The 23,496-nt window shown below is 43.6% G+C and overlaps 1 protein-coding gene across 1 annotated transcript in view; it reads right to left on the reverse strand.

Moving 5' to 3' along the window:
* Positions 1 to 18,310, reverse strand: part of HS3ST3A1 (heparan sulfate-glucosamine 3-sulfotransferase 3A1) — a 106,105-nt gene extending 87,795 nt beyond the window's left edge. The window contains exon 1 of the mRNA XM_032138273.2: positions 16,913 to 18,310. Within this exon, the coding sequence (XP_031994164.1) occupies positions 16,913 to 17,511 (599 nt within the window). The 5' untranslated portion in view covers positions 17,512 to 18,310. The remainder of the gene's footprint in view (positions 1 to 16,912) is intronic.
* Positions 18,311 to 23,496: the final 5,186 nt, after the last annotated feature.

A 23,496-nucleotide genomic window follows, 5' to 3' on the forward strand; every position in this document is an offset into this window, starting at 1 on the left:
ACGGTCACTCCACTTATTTTAAATAATATTCAGCTTGAAATTTTCTCTAATTCTTTTCTCTACAAACTTCTATGAGTTGGAGAGAAATATTCGCTGTCAACTAAATGAGAAATTGAACCCTACAATGGCATGTGGCTTGGTTTGGTTTGGTTTTGCCATGAGCAATACATTTGTGAGTCAGACAACAAAGCAATAATACATTGGTTTGGTTTCCTCACTCCTGAGGGTTTTTGTTTTGCTTCATTTTTGAGGGTTTCTCACCATTACCATGATTTCCAGAGAAGAAAAAGGAAAGTATTGAATGCAAAGCAAAGAGTATCTGGATTTTATGTGCTATCTGGTATTCATAGTGAACACATAAAAATATGTCACTGATGGAAGAATAGCCAATGATTAAACCTTTTTAAAAAGCCTTCACTGTTGATGAGGAAAAACCATAAGGTATTTAAATTTCTTCATTCCCTGATGAAATTTTCAAGCAAGTATTCAAAAAATGGAGATTCTTAAAGCAAGTTTGTCTTTATTTTCATACTTGCAATGGAGCTTAGAATAGACTGGTACAAGTGCTGCCTTGAAGAAGAACCACTATGCTTTTACCAAAATGTTCACGAAAATTAAACAGGCATTTCAGATGCTACATGGCTACATGTGTTTAATAATTAATGCTGGAAACCATAAGCATTCATCCAAAGAGCACACCTTGCAATTTCCAAAAAAAAAAGGAAGAAAGAGAGAGACAGAAAGGAAGGAAGCAAGGGAGGGAGGAAGGGAGGCAAGGAAGGAAGGAAGGAAGGACGGAAGGAAGGAAGGAAAGAAAGAAGGACGGAAGGAGGGAAAGAAGGAAGGAAGGAAGGAAGGAAGGAAGGAAGGAAGGAAGGAAGGAAGGAAGGAAGGAAGGAAGGAAAGAAAGGATGGAAGGAGGGAAGGAAGGAAGGAATGAAGGAAGGAAGGAAGGAAGGAAAGAAGGACAGAAGGAGGGAAGGAAGGAAGAAAGGAAGGATTGATTTGGCTAAAACTCTGTTAAAAAAACTATTAATTATGCCACTATACATAAGTAAACACATAAACACAGAAACCAGGGCATATAAGTGCAGTAACCAGGAAAAAATACAGTAAGCACATTGTAAACCCTCTTTTCATCTCAGAAAGTTTTATTCACGTGGATAACTAGTCATAATCATCACAAAGCAAGTATGAAGATCCCATTGGGTGACTCAAGTCCAGGGAAGATAGGGAAGGTGGCAAAGATTACACAGATACACTGGTGAAGTTCATTACATTCCTGTGTCTTCTGACACATTTCCATTTACTCATCACCCCATGCCATGTGGCTTCTGTCACACTGCAAAAGCCCACCTGGCCTCAAGGTCACCAATGACTTCTTAACTCACAAGGCAAATACTAAAACCTGTATTCATCCTTTCTGTAGTATTTGATACCACAGACCTTGAAACCATCTTCCCATCCCCATTACCAGCATTTATTGTGGAAATGTAAATTAGAGCAAAACTTTGAAAGAATTATACCATGAACAATCATTTAGCCACCAATTACAATCTAAATACTCATTTTTCTGTGCTTTTTTTTTTTTTTTTTTATAGGGTGGAGTCTTTTTTTTTTCTCGCGGGAGTGCAGTGGCGCAATCTCAGCTCACTGCAACCTCTGCCTCCCGGGTTCAAGTGATTCTCCTGCTTCAGCCTCTCGAGTAGCTGGGACTACAGGCATGCACCACCACGCGCAGCTAAATTTTGTATTTTTAATGGAGACGTGGTTTCTCCATGTTGACCAGGCTGGTCTCAAACTCCTGACCTCAGGTGATCCACCTGCCTCAGCCACCCAAAGTGCTGTGGTTACAGGCGTGAGCCACTGCACCTGGCCCTATTCTCCTTTTATTTTTTTAATGCATTTCAAAGTAAATTGTGGACAGCAGTTCACACTAAACACTTCTGTAGCGTGGTATAGACTGCAGAAATTCTCCCTTTGGGTCTAGAATAGAAATAAGCACAAGTAGGACTCAAAAGACCTAGTTCTGCTCCTCTATATACGTTCACATCTTGGCTGTGCTGGCCACTGACACAACCGTAGTGATCATGGGTCCCAAATCTGACCTTACTCCTGGGCTCCAGCTTAACCCAGAACGCTTTCCACTTTACGTGTATGAAACAAAGTTGCTCATTCCCCTTGATGCCTGTTATTCCTTCTTCCGAGTTTTTTTCTTTTCTTTTCTTTTCTTTTCTTTTCTTTTTTTTTTTGACAGAGTCTCACTCTGTCGCCCAGGCTGGAGTACAGTGGGGCAATCTCAGCTCACTGCAACCTCCACCTTCCAGGTTCAAGCGATTCCCCTTACCTCGGCCTCCAAGTAGCTGGGACTACAGGCGCGGACTACCACGCCTGGCTAATTTTTTGTATTTTAGTAGAGACGGGGTTTCACCATGTTGACCAGGATGTTCTTAATCTCCTGACCTCGTGATCCGCCCGCCTTGGTCTCCCAAAGTGCTGGGATTACAGGCGTGAGCCACCACGCCCCGCCTCTGTGCTCCTTACCACAGTTAGAGTTGCTAATAAGTATTCAACTACTCTCCCTTTCCTCCTCCTTTTCGCATTGCTAGTATTCCATACAGTGTTAAGTCCTACTTCTGAAACATCTACCAAATCTTTCCCTCACTTCCCATGCACACTGCACTGCTCTAGTTCCAGCCTCTATCATCTGTCCTCTAGATTCCTCAACAGCCACCTACCCCAGTGTGCATCCGTATGCCACCGAGAACTAGATTTCCAAAGCAGAACCAGAGGGGGTCTGTGAAATCAGTCCTCCACTGCAAGCTTTCAATGCCCCCTCCTCTGACTCTGCCTCCAGTGCCTTTAGTAGCCAGTAGAATAGCCATTGCCTTCATGAAGCTACTGAGCTCTTGAACTGTAGTTAACCCAAATCGAAATCTGCTGCAAGTGTAAAATGCATACTGGATTTTAGGCCGGGTGCGATGGCTCACGCCTGTAATCCCAACACTTTGGGAAGCCGAGGCGGGCGGATCACGAGGTCAGGAGATTGCGACCATCCTGGCTAACACGGTGAAACCCTGTCTCTACTAAAAAAATACAAAAAAATTAGCTGGGCGTGGTGACGGGCGCCTGCAGTCCCAGCTACTTGGGAGGCTGAGGCAGGAGAATGGCGTGAACCCAGGAGGCGGAGCTTGCAGTGAGCAGAGATCAAGCCACTGCACTCCAGCCTGGGTGACAGAGCGAGACTCCGTCTAAAAAAAAAAAAAAAAGCATACTAGATTTTGAAGACTTAATATAAAAAACTGCAAGATTTCTTACTAATAATGTTTTATTTTAATTTCATATTTAAGTTATAATATTTTAGACATATTGGCTTAAGTTAAAATATTATTAAAATTAATTTCACCTCTTTACTCTTACCTTTTTAAGGTAGCTAGTAGAAAGTTGAAATTACATATAAGGTTCTCTACATTTCCATTGGACTGTGCTGTCCTTCAATAAAGTCCAAACTCCTTAAACATGCCACTTAATAATCTTCGAGGCCGGGTGTGGTGGCTCATGCCTGTAATCCCAGCACTTTGGGAGGCCGAGGCGGGCGGATCACAAGGTCAGGAGATCAAGATCATCCTGGCCAACATGGTGAAACCCCGTCTCTACTAAAAATACAAAAATTAGCTGGGTGTGGTGGCGCGCACCTATAGTCCCAGTTATTCAGGAGGCTGAGGCAGGAGAATCGCTTGAACCCAGAAGGCAGAGGTTGCAGTGAGCTGTTATCGTGCCATGGCACTCCACTCTGGTGACTGAGCAAGACCTCGTCTCAAAAATAAAAATAATGATCTTCAAAAATCTTTCCCAACCTTTGTTCCCAGCTTGATGTCTCACTCCTCACCTGCACAGACAGATGAGTGAGTGACACGCTGTTTCAGTGCAGAAGTCAGGTGACAATGAAAGTGACCTCACCGTACCCCTACTACTCCTAAATGATTCATATGATGCCCAGGCATCTAAAGGAAAAAGACAGCGCACGGATGATTTATAAACTAAACACACTCAAGTACAAAGTCAAGGAAGCATCAAAACAGATTATTAAGCTTGAAAAAAAAAGACCTACCACTACTTTGATTGGTGTTTATGTCTATTTCAAAACAGAATATTTGTAGTTGAGCATATAATCACATTCTAGAAAATGTCATCCTCCCAAACAACTTTGTGCATTTCAAAAATACAGGTCACTGGCATGCAGTTCCAGAGGGCATGACCTAATCCCATTCCCACACAGCCACAGGGAGCTCTGTTATTTCTGAATTGGATCTTGAATTGGAGTTTCATCACCTACATTCTGCCTCCCTAACATTGCCATGAATATTAGCTGCGGGTGCTCACCTGAGAGTAACCCATAAGCAAAGGAAGCACATATGAGATATTTGAAGCCTCTGGCTTAGCCCAGACATCTGCAAACAACAGCCAGTGGTTTTATAGTTTGGGTCAATAAAGTTTTATTGGAACACAGCCACACATATTCATTTACGTATCGTCTGTGGCTGCTTCCATGCTACACATGGATAGTGTTGTATAGATAGAGTGGTCGTGATAAACACTGTACTACCCACAAAACCTAAAGTATTTATTATCTGGCCCTTTCCAGGAAAAAAAAAAAAATGCTGACACCTGGCCTAACGGAGCATTAAATTTTTTTTTTTTTTTTCATTAAACTCATAGTGATTCTATTCGTGGTACAGTTCCAAGCCATGGGCATATAGCATTAAAAGAATTGAAGTTTAGAATCCATAGTACAGAATGTTCACACTTAGTTTCTCAAGGGGCCCTGAAGCACATTCATTTTAGTCTTTTCAAACATTACTTTCATGTACACTAGTCAATGTTTTTCAAACTGTTTTTTTCTATTGGGATCCACTATAACAAATACATTTTACACCCAACCCTTTCAGCACACACGCATCTATATAAGTAAATATAACAAACAGAATCAAGTTTGTCAAGACAATACTTGTCTTTCTTACTACATGGGATTCACTCTCTTAGTATAGTCCATTTTATATGTAGTTCCATTTTTTTTTCGTTTTTTTTTTTTAAGATGGAATCTCGCTCTGTTGCCCAGGCTGAAGTGCAGTGGCGCGATCTTGGCTCACTGCAAGCTCTGCCTCCCGGGTTCACACCATTCTCCTGCCTCAGCCTCCCAAGTAGCTGTGACTACAGGGGCCCGCCACCACACCCGGCTAATTTTTTTGTATTTTTAGTAGAGACGGGGTTTCACCGTGTTAGCCAGGGTGGTCTCAATCTCCTGACCTCGTGACCCACCTGCCTCCGCCTCCCAAAGTGCTGGGATTACAGGCGTGATATGAAGTTCCATTTTTTAAAAATGATTGATTTTATCAGACATTCATGCCTTGTGATTCACAGTTTGAAAAACTCACTGGTCCACTCCAGCTGTGGATTGTCTAACTCTGGCCTTCACCACACGTCACAGGCTGTAAACTTGCAGCCATTCACTTCAGTTGAGATTGATTCGCTTCATCCACACAGACGTTTGTTTGGTTTTCATGTGGGTTTTGGCTTTTAATATGTAAATTCTTTTCCAATCTGTTTTTAAAAAGTCGATATTCCAAGTTTCTTTGAAAAGTCAGAGGACAAGGCGCTAGGAGCCCTCCTTCCTACTTGGTAACAATCTGTGGGAGCTGAGCAGTTTCTCCAAGGCCTGCTCTCCAATTTGCCACCCTTTGCCAACAGGGAAAATGCACCTGGAAATCCCCAGAATTTTCATCACAAGCTTTAGCTCCCTATGACCTCTCCCCACATAAATATAAAACAGATCCAATCTGTTTTCTTTCCATCATTAAACCCTAGCAGGGCATTCTAGTAGACCCTCTGGCTTTGGGGAAAGCCCTTTTGAACAAATAATGTTGTAATCCAAAAACCTCCTACACCAAGCAGTAAGAGTAAGGCCTCATTAGAAAGAAAAAAGTGGCCTTTCTTTCCTAAAACAAGAAAAAACCAAAAAGCAAACACACAACATTTGACAAAAGAAACTACAAGAATAATTAGAGTTCACCAGAAAATTACACACACACATGCACACACACGCACACACAGGTGCAAGTTTTTGTTTACTTTGTGAAAAGCTTTGTGAAATGAAATCACTGCATCTTTGCAGCGTTTTTTCAAAACATGGAATTAGGGCAAACACGGCTTCCGTTTAGAAAGGTGACGAGGGGAGCAGTTAGCTCCGGGAATGTAACTTTAGTTGCAGCTTAATCCAGTTCCCTTTTGTTAAATACCTGAACTTAATGAGAATCCGCAGAGATTTATGACCATAACAAACACATCATGTTTGACTTTGTCATTCAAAGCAGCCTGGCAACTTTGATATTTCCTAGTGAAAGGAGAGACCTAATCCAAGTAAAAACTCTGAAAAAAGGGAAAGAAATTTTATTCCCATAATTTGATTGATTACTTCCTACTCTGAACACTCAAGAGAGAAAAAAGCAAACATTTTCCTGTCCATACTCAGATTTCTCCCACTAATCTTTAACAAGCAGGCAACAGCCATAAAACACAAATTATTTCCAAGGACCCAAAGACCAATCACACTTGATGGGTTCCCATACCTCTAAGTATCACAATATTGTGGAAAACATCTGAGATGAAAACCAGAAATTTAAAGATGAATTGACCATTGATTCAATTGAATTCAATGCTTTAATTTAACAGCTCTGTGAGGTAAAATAATAATAATAATAATAATGGTACAACTGGTTCCATTCAAAAAAATATTTTTATCATTGTTGCAAATCTGCCAAAACTAAACTTACATATGTGGAGATATGCAATTATTTCCCAATTGCATTTAAGAATTATACCATTGGAATTAGAAGCACTGAGTTCTTGTCTTTCAGCTTAACCTTGGGCAAAGCACTTCTGTTTCTTCCTATTCAGAAGACAATCTTTATCTTTCGGATACCTTCTACCTCCAACATCCTATCTGTTTATGATTCTATCTTATTGGAACTAAAGGAAGTTAAGATCAACAGTCATGTCTTATGTGACTAATGGTCTGACCACTCCAGTAAAGGCTTGGTGTAATAATGACCAGATGACAGGAAATCAATTAGACAAACATTATTAATAACAATAATAATAAAGATAGAATAGTACTTGGGATAACAACCAAGTTGTGCTCTCATTGGGGGTATTAACATATCTGAAGAATTTTTAAAAAGCATCAATCCAAAGCTGAAAATATGGAATAGTGAAAAAGACAGACTGGCAGAGTGGCTCAGCAAGGTTCCAGGAGAGCACTGGATTGGGGAATCCCTACAGTGCAAAAGGGACCTCAGGGTAGCTCGATGACACTAGCCACGGCACACAGGCCTCAGCTCTCCTTGCTTCCAATTCCAGGAGCAGCAAGCGTCCTTCTGATTACATTTATTTTCTTTTTCTTTTCTTTTTTTTTTTTTTGAGACAGAGTCTCACTCTGTCACCCAGGCTGGAGTGCAGTGGTGAGATCTTGGCTCACTGCTACCTCTGCCTCCCAGGCTCCAGCCATCCTCTTACCTCAGCCTCCGGAGTACCTGGGATTACAGGCATGGCCACCACACTCAGCTAATCTTTTGTATTTTGGGTAGAGACAGGGTTTTACCATGTTGCCCAGGCTGGTCTTGAACTCCTGACCTCAAGTGATCTGCCCGCCTCAGCCTCCCAAAGTGCTGGGATTACAGGCATGAGCCACCGCACCCAGCTCTGATTACTTTTCTGACAACATATTGGCTTTCTCACATAGCAGTTTGGAGAGTGTTTTTACTGGTTATTGTTATTTTGTAATAAATGGGGGAAAAAATCAATTGAATGACACAGATTTCTGATATGTTCAACAAGATAAGTTCTGTGATCAGACAACTTCTTTAGAGAAAAAGGGAGAAAAGTTGACAAAAATGAAGGCGGTTTTAGTTATTCCATAATAGGCCAATTGACTAACAGAGATATTTAAATACTTTTAAAAATTCACTTTTACAACCATATTTTAATGTATTGCCCAAATTTCCTTTTTTCTTTCTTTCTTTTTTTTTTTTTTGAGACAGAGTCTCACTCTGTTGCCCAGGCTGGAGTGCAGTGGCGCAATCTCAGCTCAATGCAGCCTCTGCCTCCTGGGCTTAAGCAATTCTTGTACCTCAGCTTCCCGAGTAGGTGGGATTACAGGGCATCCACGACCACATCTGGCTAATTTTTGTATTTTTAGTAGAGATGCGATTTCACCATTTGGCCAGGCTGGTCTTGAACTCCTGCCCTCAAGTGATCTGACTGCCTCGGTCTCCCAAAGTGCTGGGATTCCAGGCATGAGCCACCACACCTGGCCCTAAAATGCTGCCCAATTTTCTAACTAAAGGTCCAAGATCAGAATGTCCAAGTCACTCTACCACGTGGGGCAGCCTTTCAATCTCCTGCACCTTTGAGACACTGATGGCTTGCTATGTAGGCAGGAACTACCTGTGGGCAGTTCTGCCAGAGACCATCACAGAGACCATTCACCCCAGTGGTGAGGCACTGGCATGCTGGAGGTGGGTGAATCTGGGTTTGGCAGTAGTTCTATGACATACATAGTTCTATGACCTTGGACAAGTTATTTCATCTTTCTGAACCTGTTTTCTGATCTATAAAATGTAGAAAATGATAGGACCTGCTTAAAAATAGAAATCCTATTAATAACATCAGACTACGAGCGACAGATCATTCCGCATCATCCAGCACATAGCGTGGCCTCAACAAATATAGTTAATATCACCTCACCTCTAAAATGATAGATTTCATCAAAGATACACTGCGGGGTCCAATTATTTTGCTATTTTTAAAAAGGCTAAAATGCATGAAGAAAAGTGTATAGCCACTAAAATTGAAAAATGCCAAACAAGTAGAGAATGGTATTAAATCACAGAAATTATTTTTAACTACATAAGCATTTGCAGTCTATCCCTTGCACTAAAGCAGTTGATAAAACGGATCCAATAAAGATAAGTGAATGAACGATTAAAAGAAAATACTGTTAGTTTCTCGGAGTTTCTTGATGGAGTGGGTGTTGTTTTGTTTTGCTTAAGTAAGAATGTAATGTGGATAAAACTATTTTTACAGTTGTTAAAAATATCAGAGGAAATGTTTTGAGGGAGATTTTCATTACTCTAGTCAACCAGAAGCCCAGATAAACATAACTGTGTATTTAAAAACAGAAGCAGAAAAAGACAGCACACCACCTAGACAGGAACTTTGAGTCTGATAATGCTGGGAGTCTGGCTGGGCAGTTCCAGTGGAATAAACCCGCATAGTTAGAAGGTGCAACGAAACTGGTCCTCCAGAGCTCTGAAGGTTGCACTTTCTCTCTTCCTGCCTCTTCCTTGAATGCGTTAATTGTTCCAGGTCTGTTTTGCCCCTATGGAAAGTTTCATAACCCAAAGTGTCTACAACAAAGGTTAAAACAAGTGAAGTAAGCAGATAAAATTCCTAAGCTGGCCTCGAAAATCTGGACTGTGTTGTCATCTTTGCCATAAGGTGCAACTACAGCTCTGGCCCTGTCTATTTTCCCTATAACCAGCTTTCAACGACTGACACTTGCTCCTTCTATGTTTGTAGCAAAAAAACAAAAAAAGGCATACGCCCAAGTCTGATTTTTCTCTGACCGTTATTTTAGTTTTTAGCTCTTTGTGCCCTCAGAGACCTGTCATTTACATCAACGTTTTTGTTCTCTATGACAAGAAGCCTTGGGGAACCTTTCACACCTTCTTCACTTTACATTTGCCCGCTGTAGAAGACAGAAAGAAAGGAATACAAAACTGTCTCTGTGCTTGGTTCAGGAACAAGAGAGTAGGAGGGAGCCGTGAGCCAATATGATTATGAAATCAGCTGAGGGAAAGATCAGCATGTCTGGAAGCAACAGGTGCAGGGCAGGGGAGGGGAAGCTAGCAGGCCTATCCTGGGGGCCCTTCCGAAGGAAAGGAAAGAAGAAACACAGAATAAAAGAGAATTGGCACAGACAGGATTTCAGTATGAGCCCTCATCCTTCAACGCCTGTTAGGCTTCTCCTGCCTTCTTTGCTGTTTTCACCTTTGATTTTAGAATCATTTTAGATATTACAATTGTGAAAAATAGTACAGAGAATTCGCATACCCCTTTCACCCAAATGATCATCTTAGGGGATATCATAACCCTAGAACACTACAACGATCAAAACCAAGAAACTGACGTTGGTATAACGTTATTAACTAAACTGCACACATTATCCACATTTCCCCAGTTTTCCCATAAATGCCTTAGTTCAGACCCAGGATCTGACCAAGGGCACCCTCGTGTTTACTCGTTAGTAATGACTCACCTTTGTCTCTCCGCATCTGGGAGAACTTAGTGGTCTTGGCGTTGTTTTGTATGATCCTGACACTTTTGAAGAGTACTGGTCAAGTATTTTGTAAAATGTCCCTCAATCCGTGTTTGTCTAATGTTTTCTCATGGCTATACTGGGACTATGGATTTGGGGGAAGATTACTACACAGGTGAAGTGCCTTCCTATTGTATTATATTGGGGATCGTGATCTCAACACAACAGGGAATGCTAACCTTGGTCACTTGGTTAAGGTGGTGTCTGTCAGTTTCTCCACTCAATCTGTCCTATTTGTCACTTTCATCCTGCCTTCCTTTAACCTGACCACCACCCTGCATCCCAGCCTGCTCTCCCAGGCCCTGGACTGCAGGCACAGAAACGCCTGTCCTGTCGGAACTCTCAAAGCGCTTTCCTGTGAAGCTGTCCCGTGTGTGGTGGACAGGATTCTCAACAGGGCATCTCAGGCACCTTAAGGGTTAAACAGGCTTCTGTTTAGAATCACAGGACCCTCCTCCAGAGCCTGTACCACACAGGGGAAGGAACAGGCCTGCATTACTGATGTTGAAATAAAATCATCTGGAAGTATTTTCATTTGAAGCTGGCTTTCAGACACAGAGGCAAAACACACTAACAAAAGTAATCTGGGGCATATGGTATTCCTTTCAGTCATAGGCATTTTTAATATAAATCTCCTAATCATTTATATCTTCGTTTTCAGTTTATTGTGAAGCCAAATCTCTTATTTCTCTCCAAAGAATAAACTCCCTGCCTAAAAGAAGTGAATGATCCTTGCTTGAAAAAAAGGCAAAGTGCAGCTCATCTGCACTAGGCAGATCATCTTGCTATAAGTGCCACCTAAACACAAGTTTTTGTTGTTGCTGTAGTTTCTTTTTTAAATTGAGACTGCAAATATGCTCTATCATGATGAGGTTTTTCAAAGTTCTCCCTTTAGGGGTTCCTTGCTGACTCCTCCTCCCACTAGGTGGCGCTATACATCACATTCAAAGCGGGCTGTTCGAGTCGGTGAACAGTTTTGTGTTGAAACCTTTGCAAGAATGTCTCTCGAATTCCCGATGGCAAGTACTAAACTTCATTGTTAATTAAACACTTCCCCTGTCTCTTTTCACATTTATTGTCATCAGACAACTGAAACAGGCCAGTTCTGAATTTCTGTAATACAGTCGGGCAATCTTAGGATAAATGTAAGTTTTTAGGGGCATGAAGAATCATGACCACATAGTAAGGCAAAAATTCAAGAGTTACATCACGAAGGCAAGAAATTGGGGAAAGGCTTCCATTCACTAACTCAGCATTGCCTGGACTATGATCTCAATAGTGCCCCCAAATTCTTCCCTACTCACGGTGTCCAATATTGCTCAGAAGTTCCCCAACTACTTAATAACATTCCTCTCATAAATTCAATTTCTAAATTTTGGCTTCACAACAGTTTGTTTATTCACTATATAAATATCCCCCATAGAGATTTTTAAACTGTAGCAAATTAGCAAAAGATTTAAAGTGCTGACAAGCATTTTTAAGACATCCTTATAAAATGCAAAGATGAGGGCTTTCCTCTGATTACATATTAGAGGCACATATTTAATAAGAAACCTTATGTTCACAATTGCAACTCATCACTTAAGCAGAACAAATTTTCTAAAAGCTTGGAGTTTAATATCATTAGGAAACCCATACCAAGAAATGATGCTCTTTTTCAGCCAAGTTACTATCACTTGGTGGAGGAAGATTTCCCCCTAAGGAAAAGAGCTAAGAATATCAAGTTCCCAACTGGGCCTAGCAATTTGACTGATGGTAATTGCAATTTGCAGTTGTTCAACTGTGTCCCGGAGAGATACGAGGCCGTTGTTGTTGTTGTTCGTATCAGAGTCTTGTTTGCTCTGCAACACTCTTCTCATGAAGTAAGCATCTGGTCTATGTGAGGTTAGCCCCTATCGTCATTAATTACACAGGCTTATTTCATTCCCATGACCCTGCCAAAATACAGATTTGGCACTTATTCTTTCCTGGCCAATCAACAGACTTATTTACAGGAGACAGATATTTTGGCCAGGGTATTTTCTTTCTAAAGAGCAGGCAGGAGATTATAATGTAGTGGTGGATTTTCATAGAAGTCTATGAATTTCACATAAAGTATAAGAGCATATTATAAATCTCATCCCTGTAAAGGAATATTCATTCACACCAGGCATTCCAGTCCAAGCTCTACCAAGTGTTTTTGGTGTTGTTTAATGCCTGGACTCTGATCTCAATAGTGTCCCCAAACTGTTCCCTGCTGAGGATGTCCAATATTGCTCAGAAATTCCCCAACTACTTAGTAACTTTCCTCTCATAAATTCCATCATTGTCCCTGCCTTCTTGGTGTCTGCTCCTGCATGTGTGAGGGCACACACACACACACAGAGGAACTAGGCAGATCAACTTGCATTTCTGGTTGTCTATTGGGGATGAGCCCAGAGTTCAGACATTTAGCAAACTAGATGACAGTATTTTGGGTCCCCAACTTGTGACTAGGTGGGGTATGTCTAGGTACTGAGAACTTCTATATACAAGTACTCTAGACTCAGAGTCCAAAGCAACATCTCACTCTCTTCCTAGCCCTCATCTATTCCCAATGTTCTTTCCTCTGCCCTAAGGACAGAGCGCCCTTGGCCTTCAGTCCACATGACCTTGCATGGGTGGCCAGACTGCAGCTTCGTGGCTCGGATTTCATTTCAAACTCTTCACACAGAAGGGGCTTGCACAGTACAGGAGGGTGGGAAACTGCACATGGAGGGACTTTGCAGCTGCTCCCAGCTGCTACGAAATGCCAATTTCTCCTCCTAGGAATCGAAAGGGCCTCTGCTCAGTATGCCTCTCTAACGGACTTGAAAAACGGGGCCATGATCATTCGAGGGCAGAAAATTTCAAATTTTCATGAAGTCAGGGGAGCACTAATTCCTAAACTGTGAGCTGGACAATATTTGATCTTCCTGTATGCTCTAGAATAAAATGATTCTAGTGATATCCTTCTCTGCTGAAATTGCCCAGACTTGGTAAAGAAAAGAAACTGAAATATAAGAAATAGACATGCTAGTGTAAGAGACTGGATAATAAATATTTCCTATCTTGTACCAAAATAATAAACTGAAATGTTATTGAATCTAAACATTTATATACATACATATGTATGTGTATGTGTACACACATGTACACACATATTTAACTACTTTATTAATAAGTGTCTTCTAGCTTACAAGAAAAAAAGAGACATACCTTTTAGCTGGTGCAGATAGAAACAAGCAGAAGAGAGCCTCCTTATTAAATTCTAAGCTCGCCTGCTCTTGAACTACAGTAGAGGTATTCGGTCCTGACTTCCAGCAAAGATCTCAATGTTTCGAAGCTAAGGAAACTTTTTCCTTTCCTTTATGAAGCCATCATACATAGAAGCGAAATGGACACTATTCATTGCAAAGGACTGCTTTACAGTCACATGCAAGCCACAGACATTTGTTGTAGTGATATCATGTCTGCTAAATTAAGTAATGAGGAGTGTTTTTTTTTTTTTTTAACTCCATCAGGGTCGAGTTTCTCAGCATATAAAAATTTGCCTTTGTTTTATTTATTTTGGAGGAAGTCTATTAGGACATTTAAATTAGTAAGAATAATTTTCTTTCTAGAGATTTTGAATAATAAATGTCTTCTTTATCTTTACTACAAATATGTTCAAATGAAGGAAGTGTTTATTACTTCACTCTTGGAAAAAACTTCATAAAGTATTTTATTTTCTTCCCGGTGAGAATAATTGACTGAAAAAGTTCAGCAACAGACATTTCTAACTCACAAACTCATTCTCCAAGACACTTTCTTCAAACTTGCTAATTGCAGCAGATCTGTCCCTTTGTGAGGACAGTAGGTGGCACTGCCACCACAAACTATCATGGCTAACTGAGTGATTTCACTGGGCAAAAAAAGGCTAGACATTTTAGGATTCTCCCGTGTCAATGTACACCTAAAAATAATTATATAGGTTTTTCTCTTCCATAATTCACTGCTGGGTGAAAATATCTGGGATTTATTTCTGTTCATGTGTGTGTGTGTCTGTGATAGTGTGGTCATAAGTGTGTGGTACAAATCCTGTATTGCAAAGTTTGGGCTGACTCATGTAGGTCTAACTGAATCTCCTGTTCTAAACTATTAGCTAAATATAAGTAGCTAAAATGCACTTAATATTTAAGTGGCATTCTGAGTAGGAGATTTTTTTTTTCATAGTTGAGCCTTCAGTCTTGCTCACAAACATCAAACTCCAAGTTCAGAGCCAAGATGAAAGAGAACTGTGGGGAAATTTCATTAAATAATCACATAATCCAGGCTCCATACGTTGGATTTTTTTTAAATAAGTTTCCTATGTAATTGAGTTAAACGTAAATTTATGCATCCAATAAAAAACCACTGCAAATGGTAAAACAAAGACATTGCTCCAACACTTAGAAAATTAAATTCACCAAACCATGAAGTCTACTGTGCAGTTATTTTTGTAACCACCATAAATTGCTTTACAAAACTCTTCTGCTGGGGTAAACAATCCAAGAAGAGATTTACTTTATAGCATGCATTCAGTTTCCAAAGGAAAGAGTGGCCTACAAGTTTATGACTCTTTTTTTCTTTTTTTTTTCTTTCTTTCTTTTTTTTTTAAAAAATACTTGTGTTTCTAGTTACCTTGAAACCTTCCTCCCCTTACAGGAGCTCAGAAAGTTCCACGGAAAATAAGATCCAGGTCTGCAGATACACTGTGCCCTCAAATACTCATTTCTGGAATAAGAAGAAACAATCCTACTTTGTGGAAATAAAGTTTATATGGCAAAAGGAAAATAAAGGGTTTTAGTACTAAATATTTCACCATATTTAATAGCACCTCAGAGTCTAACGTAGTATTAGATGTTTTAGGCAGTCAGCTTGAAATGTGTTCGCTTACAGCACGGTACGAGGCCGAATTCAATGCAAACTGCTATAGATAAGAGTTTTAGGGGTCTTTAATCACTTCTTTCTCGTGTCCTTGATGGAAAAAACAGAGCTGCCTTTGTGCTAAAAAGAAGGACCTGTTGTTTCCAGATTCAACAGGTCATTTTTATAAGAACTTCCCAGAGGATACAACATAAATGACAGAAACACAAGGGGATATTTTAAGTGGCTGATGATTTTAAATGATATATAATCTATATTAAGGGAAGGTTGTTTGTTTTTTTCTTTCCAACAAATGGAAAGTTACTGTTTTAAAAGTGTTTAATGTTCAAATTCTATTTTCAGGGCCAAATCTTTTCTCTGTGAGCGGATTTACTGTAAATTCGGCTCCTGAAATCAATCTGAGAGTGCAATTGGCCCCTCAAGTAAATAAACTTGTCAAATCGTATCCATTTCTGTGTTGGGGACGAATGATTAATTTAATGGGCTTTTTGAAATATACCTAAATTGTGTTGTAATTTTTGTAACATTGTTTCAGTTAAAATAATAAAGAGAATGCATATTTTATGAACAAGATAAACTTTATAAAATGGAAAATTCTAGCAACATAATTTTTACTGGTACTTTGAAGAAAGAAAAAAAAGCCAATATATTATGGCAAACAAAATCCAGGCGACACTAGATTTATTAGAATCTGGCTGATTTTATTATTAAAGGTGGTCCGAATTTGAAGAGACTGGCAAATTTAAGATCTAAGCGAGACTTATTTCCTAAACTGTATTGGCAAAGTTGTGCCTATGTATTTTTCTCACTTTTGTCTTCTTCTTCTTCTTTTAATTGGCTACCTTATTTGTAAAGAGGATTGAAGATCTTTAGAAAAGTTTCTGTCAGTCAAGAGACAAAAGTTACTTTTCCCTACAAATATCAAAAGCACTTTACAAAACTCATTCTTTGCCCTCAAACAAAAGTTATTGCCAAGCGTCCTTTAAAATACAGTGCTTGGTTGCTTTCCCTTGCTCAGACAGACATATATTTTCCAAACTACCCAGATTCTCTGGTTCTTGACACTTTTACTAAGTCTCTATATTACTTCCCACCTAGGACAACTATCTGGCAAAAGGTCAAGGTAAATAAATACCTGATGGTAAAGACTGTGTTAACCACAGAGAACTTTCCAAAAGATAAAGAATGAAAACGGGCTTCTTTGGGAAGGAGAAGGAAATCTATTAATTGTTGAACAGGTTTCTAATTTAGAAGAAGACTTTTTTTTTCCCTTCAGTTAAATACATGAATACTTTCGCAGAGCAGGAGAAAGAGACCAGACTGGCTATTTGCTGGCAAGGGATTCCCAAGGATGAAAATTATGAAGGCCAGAATTTCCCTCCCACACTCTCCCTCAACATCCACTTCCCAGGAAGGAGAAGGCGGAGAGGGAAGAAAGACCCTTGATGACCCTTCACCTTCTGCATGAAGTGGGGAGGAGGGCGAACTGGGGGTCACCGAGGGCTCTCCCACGTCTTTCCCAGCCCAGGACCCCCGGATCCTTCAGCCCCCGCCCGGGCCCGCCCCGCTCACCGGTACCAGGCGAGGCCCTTGTCGTAGCTGCGGTCGAAGAAGTGGGGCTCGGCGCCCACGGCGCGCACGTCGGGGTGCACGCGCAGGAACTCCAGCAGCGCCCGCGTGCCGCCCTTCTTCACGCCGATGATGATGGCCTGCGGCAGCTGCTTGCTGCCTTCGTCCAGGAGCAGCGCCAGGGTCCCCGGCGTGGCCTCGGCCACGCTGCTTCCGGCCCCGGAGCCGCCGGGACCCCCTGCCAGGCCAGGGGACTCCTCTTCCCAGGCCGCCTCCTCGCCGTCGTCGCGGGGCGCGGGCGGCCTGCGCCTCCGCCACTGCTGCAGTTGCAGGAGGCGCTTTCTCTGTGCCGCCGCCGGCCACTCCGCCAGCTCCCGCGGGCCTCCGGCCAGGACGCCTCCACCAGGGGCCCCCGCCTCCTCTCCGCCGCTGGACAGCCCCACGACGGGGCCGGACAGGGTCTGGCAGCGCTCGGCCAGGCAGTAGAAGACGTAAAGGGACGTGAGCAGGGAGCAGAGCATCAGCAAGAACTTCCGGAAGATGCTGCGGGACAGCGGCTCGGCCGAGGTTGGGAGGGCGCCGGCCGGGCCCGGAGGGGCCATCCTAGCCGGAGGCGACGTCGGGCAACGCGCCGGCCATGCTAGGCCTGGACCCCGACAGGTGCCAGAGCATCCCCCCGGCAGGCCTGCGCGCTGGACGGAGGCCACATCGCCATGCGCCCCTGTGGCCGTGCGAACTGTCCCGGGAGGCGGCGGCCGGGACTCCGCGGGGAGACGGAGTCCCGGGGGCCCGGCGCAGGATCCCTGCCTCCAGTCGAGGGGGCGGGAAGGGGAACGCTGGTCCGTGCTTAAGAAACCATCGTCTTAGACTCGCCCAAGTCCTGAGCTTGGGGCAGCCTCGGCCCCCCGGTTCCCCGCAAGAGTCGCCGCAATCGGGGTCTTGGCAGCGGTGTCGAAGGCGTGAGTCTCAATCCCGGCCCGGAGAGGCTTCTCGGCGCGGATCTCCGCTCAGCGATCCTGCATCCCTGGCTCGGTCCCGGTGAGGGCACGCGCGGCTGCCGGGCCTCTGCGCTCCGTGCGCTCCAGACAGGGGCAAGCGACAGTGACCTCCAGCCCCAGCTTTCTCTGGTCCCCTTGCCCGCCTGGGCGCGTTCTCTCCGCCCGGGTTCAGGTTCTCTCGGCCAAGGAGCGAGGTCCCCCCGAGTCCCTCTGCCCGAGCGGGAGACAGGAGGCCCGTGCCGAGCCGTCCACCCGTCTCCGTGCGCGCCGGGTTGCCCCAAACTGCTCTTGGACCCCACCTGTGAGCCGCGTGGCTGGGCTGGGCTGGGCTGCGAGGGACCTGTCAGCGGCCCCCGCCACTGTGCTCGCAGGCGCTCACCGGCTGCCTCCTGGGCCGCCGCTGCCGCCGCCACACGTGGGACGCCGAGGGCAGCAAACTTGCTGGTGACGTCAACGGCCCGGGCCGGACGAGCCTCCGGACGAGCGCAGCGGGGCGCGGACCAGCGGCCAGGCGGGGCCAGACGGGCGGGGTGGGATGGAGAAAAGGTGGCGCGGGCTCCGCAGCGGCCGCCCAATGGCACTGGAGAGGGCGGGGGCGGCAGGGGCGACGCCCCTTCCCCAGTGCCCCCCATTCCTCCCGGCGGCTTCGCCCCCTTCCAGTGGATCCGGTGTCTGCGGCGACTCCGGGGTTGCCTGAGTGACAGCTAAGGCCGGCCGGATCCCTGGGGGCCTGACTTTCACCCCACACGCCACTAGCTTGGTGAGGGGCTCCAGAGCTCTCCACCGCAGCTCAGCCCTCCGCAGCCCTGACCCTCTCCAGGTTCCCCGCGCTCTGCTCCCCTCTCGGCACTGTTGCCCTATCTTTCCCCATCCTACCGCTTTCCATCGCCTGGAACCTACTCTTCGTCCCCTTGGAAGTTTTGTTTGCAGCAGTTCCCAGTACTGCGCTGCACGCCACGCCCCCGTTTGTCTGGAGCAAACCGAATTCCTCTGCAGCAGCTTGGACTTCTACCTACTCAACTGTCTGCTGCGGGTCTTGGAGCAAAGCTCTTCCTCCCATCAGTTTGTTTTTTGTTTGTTTGTTTTCTTTTCTTTTCTTCTTTTGATTGTTTTCCCTTGGATTTGTATAAGATGATCCAGTCCTCCAGGGCCTAGAAAGGAACAACCTCTTAGGAAAAAAAAAAATGCATAAATCAAAGGCAAAATTAAAATTAAAAAAAAATTCAACTCCGATTCCAAGTCCCTATGCCCAATTTTTAATGTAGTGTGTATTTCCTTAATGTTCTTTCTACTTGTGTATGTGTGTGTGCGCACGCGTGCACGCTCGCAAAGGGGTTAAACGTCCTTTCATAAACTGCGGTTTCCTCTTTCCCTTGCCTCCCCTGACCCTATATCCTCTTCGTGCCCTCCCCGGAGAGCAGGTCAGGAAGGGATACAAACCGCCTTGCTGTCTAATGGAGGGAGGTGGCCCGTGGAACCTGCATGAGGTGGTTTTTTGTTCCAATCCTATTTGTTCCTTATTTTTTGGTTTCCTTGCCTCCACGGTATGCCTCGCCATGTGGGCGGTAGCCTGACAGCTTCATACCAGCCCCTGCAAGCTGTGGAGGCAGCTTTCTGAGGCCACTGTGGGTGCTAACGAGGGCCCACCGCAGGCTCAAGGTCCACGGTGCAGGAAACTTACCAGGCATTTCTGCGTCCCCATGCAGGAACTTCGCAGCCTTTCTGTGCTCTATTTGACCACGCAAGTGGAAGTCAGCTTCCACTTTTTCAGCTTCCAAGGGGGACCTAGTGATTCTAACTCTGGGCTTGCATGGATCCATGAATTTGTGCCCTGTTAGATAAATACTCACTGCTGGATATGGTTTATGGTTTTATGTTTATGAACTACCAATCCTAACTGATTCAACAACCAGTGAAGAGCTTTTTAGATCCTGATGCCATAAAGCACTGGGCGTTTACGAGGATGGACAAGCCCTGCCAAGCTTTAATGTCCTTTTGTGTTCTAAAATCGGATATTGACAAACCAGTTGAGATCTAATGCTAACGTAAGCTTTCCTGTGTTTTCACATTTTTTCCCTAAGTACTTCGGTCAGATTTGCAGAAGGAAGACAACAAAACAAAGACCATTTTTAAGTTGTTTTGAAGGCATGCAGTCTCGTGAATGCTTGTAAACATGCCCCAGTTTCCTGGACTGGAAAATGATGGGCTCGAAGTTCCCTTCTAGCTCCAACATGACATCATAGCCTGTGTTTAGTCTTTCACTTTCTGAGCACAGGTCTTTCCTTTACGTGGGTATTAAAGACATTCGAGGTAGGAAACACGGTTCTCACCATCACTTGCATGACATGTAGGGCAGCTCTGCACTTTAGAAGCAAAATGTGAGCCACAAATAAAAGCTGCATGAATAATTTTTAATTTCTAGTAATTTTTTTCTATGTTTTTTGAAATGGGGTCTCACTGTCACTCAGGCTGGAGTGCAATGGCACAATCTTGGCTCACTGCAACCTCTGCCTCCCGGGCTCAAGTGATCTTCCCACCTTAGCCTCCTGAGTAGCTAGGACTACAGGCATGACACTACACCTAGCTAATTTTTTGTTGTTGTTTTTTGTAGAGATGGGGTTTTGCCATGTTGCCCGGGCTAATTTCTAGTAAATTTTAGCACCTTACAAAAGGTTAAAAAAGAAGCAGAGAAAGTTATCTTTTCATAATATACCCCATACATCCAAAAATGTGACTATAACATGTAGTCAATATAAAAATGATTGAAGTCATGTATGTTCTTTCCTTTCATACTAAGTCTTTGGAATCCAGTGTGAATGTTACACTTCCGCACATCTCAGTTGGGACTAGCCGCATTTCAAATGCTCAATTTGAAATGCCCTAGGTGGCTGGTGGCTACCCTAGTAAGACAGCACAAATGGGGATGTTGTTTTGGTGGGAGGAGTGAATCTGTCAGGGTCTTAACAAGAATCAGACAGCACATTCAAATTAGGATAATGCATGGAGGGTTTATTTACAAAAGATCTGTTTATAAAGGACTAGAAAAGACAACCACCCTAAGCTAGTAGCACTGGCGCTGTCACTGACTACCCTTATGTCTGAAAGAATGAGGGAAAGGAGGGGCTACCAAAACCAGGAGGGAAAAAGTCCATAGAAGAGGCCCTTGACAGTGGCAGCAACCTTTCGTGGTGACACACAGCCTGTCCAAGGCACCTCTTAGAAAAGGAATCAGGGAAAGAAATGTTCTTGATAAGACAATAGGGGATAGGTATGTGGCATTATGTTTAATGGTGACGAAAATCAAGAAGGGTGATTAAAGTCTCATGATAACATTAGGTACAGTCACACGACACAGCCTTTTAGAACATTCCTTCTTTCATCCACTCAGATGCTTACATTGGAATGGAAACAAGTTGGAGCTGATGATTATTATGGTTCTTTGATGGGGAAATAAATGCCTGCCAAAATGCCAAAGAGTGCAATAGACTTCGTTGCACAGCTTCTTCCTGTTATTCCCTTTCTCTTTGTTATTCCATGTTTATTAGTCAAGGTTCTCCAGAGAGATAGAACTAATAGGATATATGGATATAGATAGACATCAATATAGATAGATGGATTAGAGACAGATGATAGAGATAGAGATAGAGAGATGAGAGGTGATTTACTAGGGAATTGGCTCACGTGATTATGGAGGCTGAGAAGTCCCACGACAAGCCATCTGCAAGCTGCAGACCCTGAATGCTGGTAGTGTAGCTCAGTCCAAGTCTGAAGGCCTCAGAGCCCAGAAAGCCAATGGTGCAAGTTCTGAGAACCAGAGGTCCACTGGTGCAAGTCTTGGGGTCCAAAAGCAAGACATCCTGGAGTTCTGATGCCCAGTAGCATGAGGAGGAGAATGTATCCCAGCTCCAGGAGGTAGATAAAGATACCTTTGGCCGGGCTCAGTGGCTCATGCCTGTAATCCCAACACTTTGGGAGGCCGAGGTAGGCAGATGACCTGATGTCAGGAGTTCAAGACCAGCCTGGCCAACATGGTGAAACCCCGTCTCTATTAAAAATACAAAAATTAGCCAGGCATGGTGGTGGGTGTCTGTGATCCCAGCTACCAAGGAGCCTGAGGTAGGAGAATCGCTTGAACTCAGGAGGCAGAGGTTGCAGTGAGCCAAGATTGCGCCACTGCACTCCAGCCTGGGTGACAGATTGAGACTCCATCTCAAAAAAAAAAAAAAAGACACATTCGCCTTCTCTTGGTTTTTGTTCTCTCTAGGCCCCCCAGCCAGTTGGATGGTGCCTGCCCACATTGAGGGTGGATCTTTCCAACCTAGTCCACTCAGACTCACATGCTAATCTCCTCTGAAAACATCCTTACAGAAAGAACCCAAAATAATGCCTTCTCTAGGTATTCCTCAGTCCAGTCAAGTTAACACCTAAAATTAATTATCACATCATGTTAAAGCATGCTTTCAAGACCCTTGAAAGCAATAAGGCTCTGCCTTGGAAAAAGCTCCAGGTTTATCTTGCTATCACAGAAGCTGGTCTCATGCTCGGTGGTGAAATGGGTGAGGTCTGTGTTCAGTGACTTTCAGCCTCCCTCTCTGTACCCTTCTGGCTTCCTTACTGTGATACCTACTCTTGCAATGCCACCCAGGGTCCTCTGAGGCCTCCCACCTTCAATCCCTTCCCAGGCCTGGATCTTATAAACCTGTGATTCTACCGTACAAGCATTGCTTACCATCTCTCATGCCCTACCATAGAGGTTTAACATTGTAAAGTAAGTAATATTTTTAAAGAGGACTCACTCCCACTGACCCATATATTAATAGTTTATACTCATTCAGAAAACTTAATATACATTAATGTATAACAAATAAAACAATTACATCCATATGCACATCCACCTCTTTCTCTTTCTCTCTGTCTCCCAGAGAGAAGTGGATGTAGATATATGAGAGAGATAGATTGATAGATTGATCAATAGACAGAAATACAGATACTTTCTTAAAAAAATACTAAAAGTTTCTAGTAGTGTGGAGAATATGGAGATCACCCTTTGGCCTCTTGAAATAACGGGCATAATTGATGTGCATGAACTCATGGATAGTTCTGCTCCGAGAATTTAGAGTGCTTCACCGCAGATTTTTTACCTCCCCTTTCCCCAAAGACCCACATATCTGAGAAACAACTCTTACAGCTCTCCAGAGCCCTGCTCCTTTCTTATCTGTCTCTCAGTCACTTCCCTGCCTCCATCGCCTGCCAGGCTACCACATGCCAGCCAAACCAACACAGAAGCCAATGAGCTCAGGAGTCCATTGATGTGATCTATATCCAGGTCAAGATATAGATTAAGGGTAAAAGGCATTCAGAACAGAGTATGTCCTACAAGTGGGGAAACAGATTTAAGAGCTTATGAGCTTAGTGGCCAAAACATGAACACACCCCTTAGCATGCAAAATTATATTGTATTCAATAAACTATCAGACTTCATGTTCCACACTCACCAGATTCATTTTCAATTCACAAATTTCACCTGTTTCTTTCTTTCTTTTTTTTTTTGGAGGCGGAGTTTCGCTCTTGTTGCCCAGACTGGAGTGC

This window comes from Hylobates moloch, unplaced genomic scaffold (genome assembly GCF_009828535.3).
Source record: "Hylobates moloch isolate HMO894 unplaced genomic scaffold, HMol_V3 SCAFFOLD_19, whole genome shotgun sequence".
Classification (NCBI taxonomy): Eukaryota; Metazoa; Chordata; class Mammalia; order Primates; family Hylobatidae; genus Hylobates; species Hylobates moloch.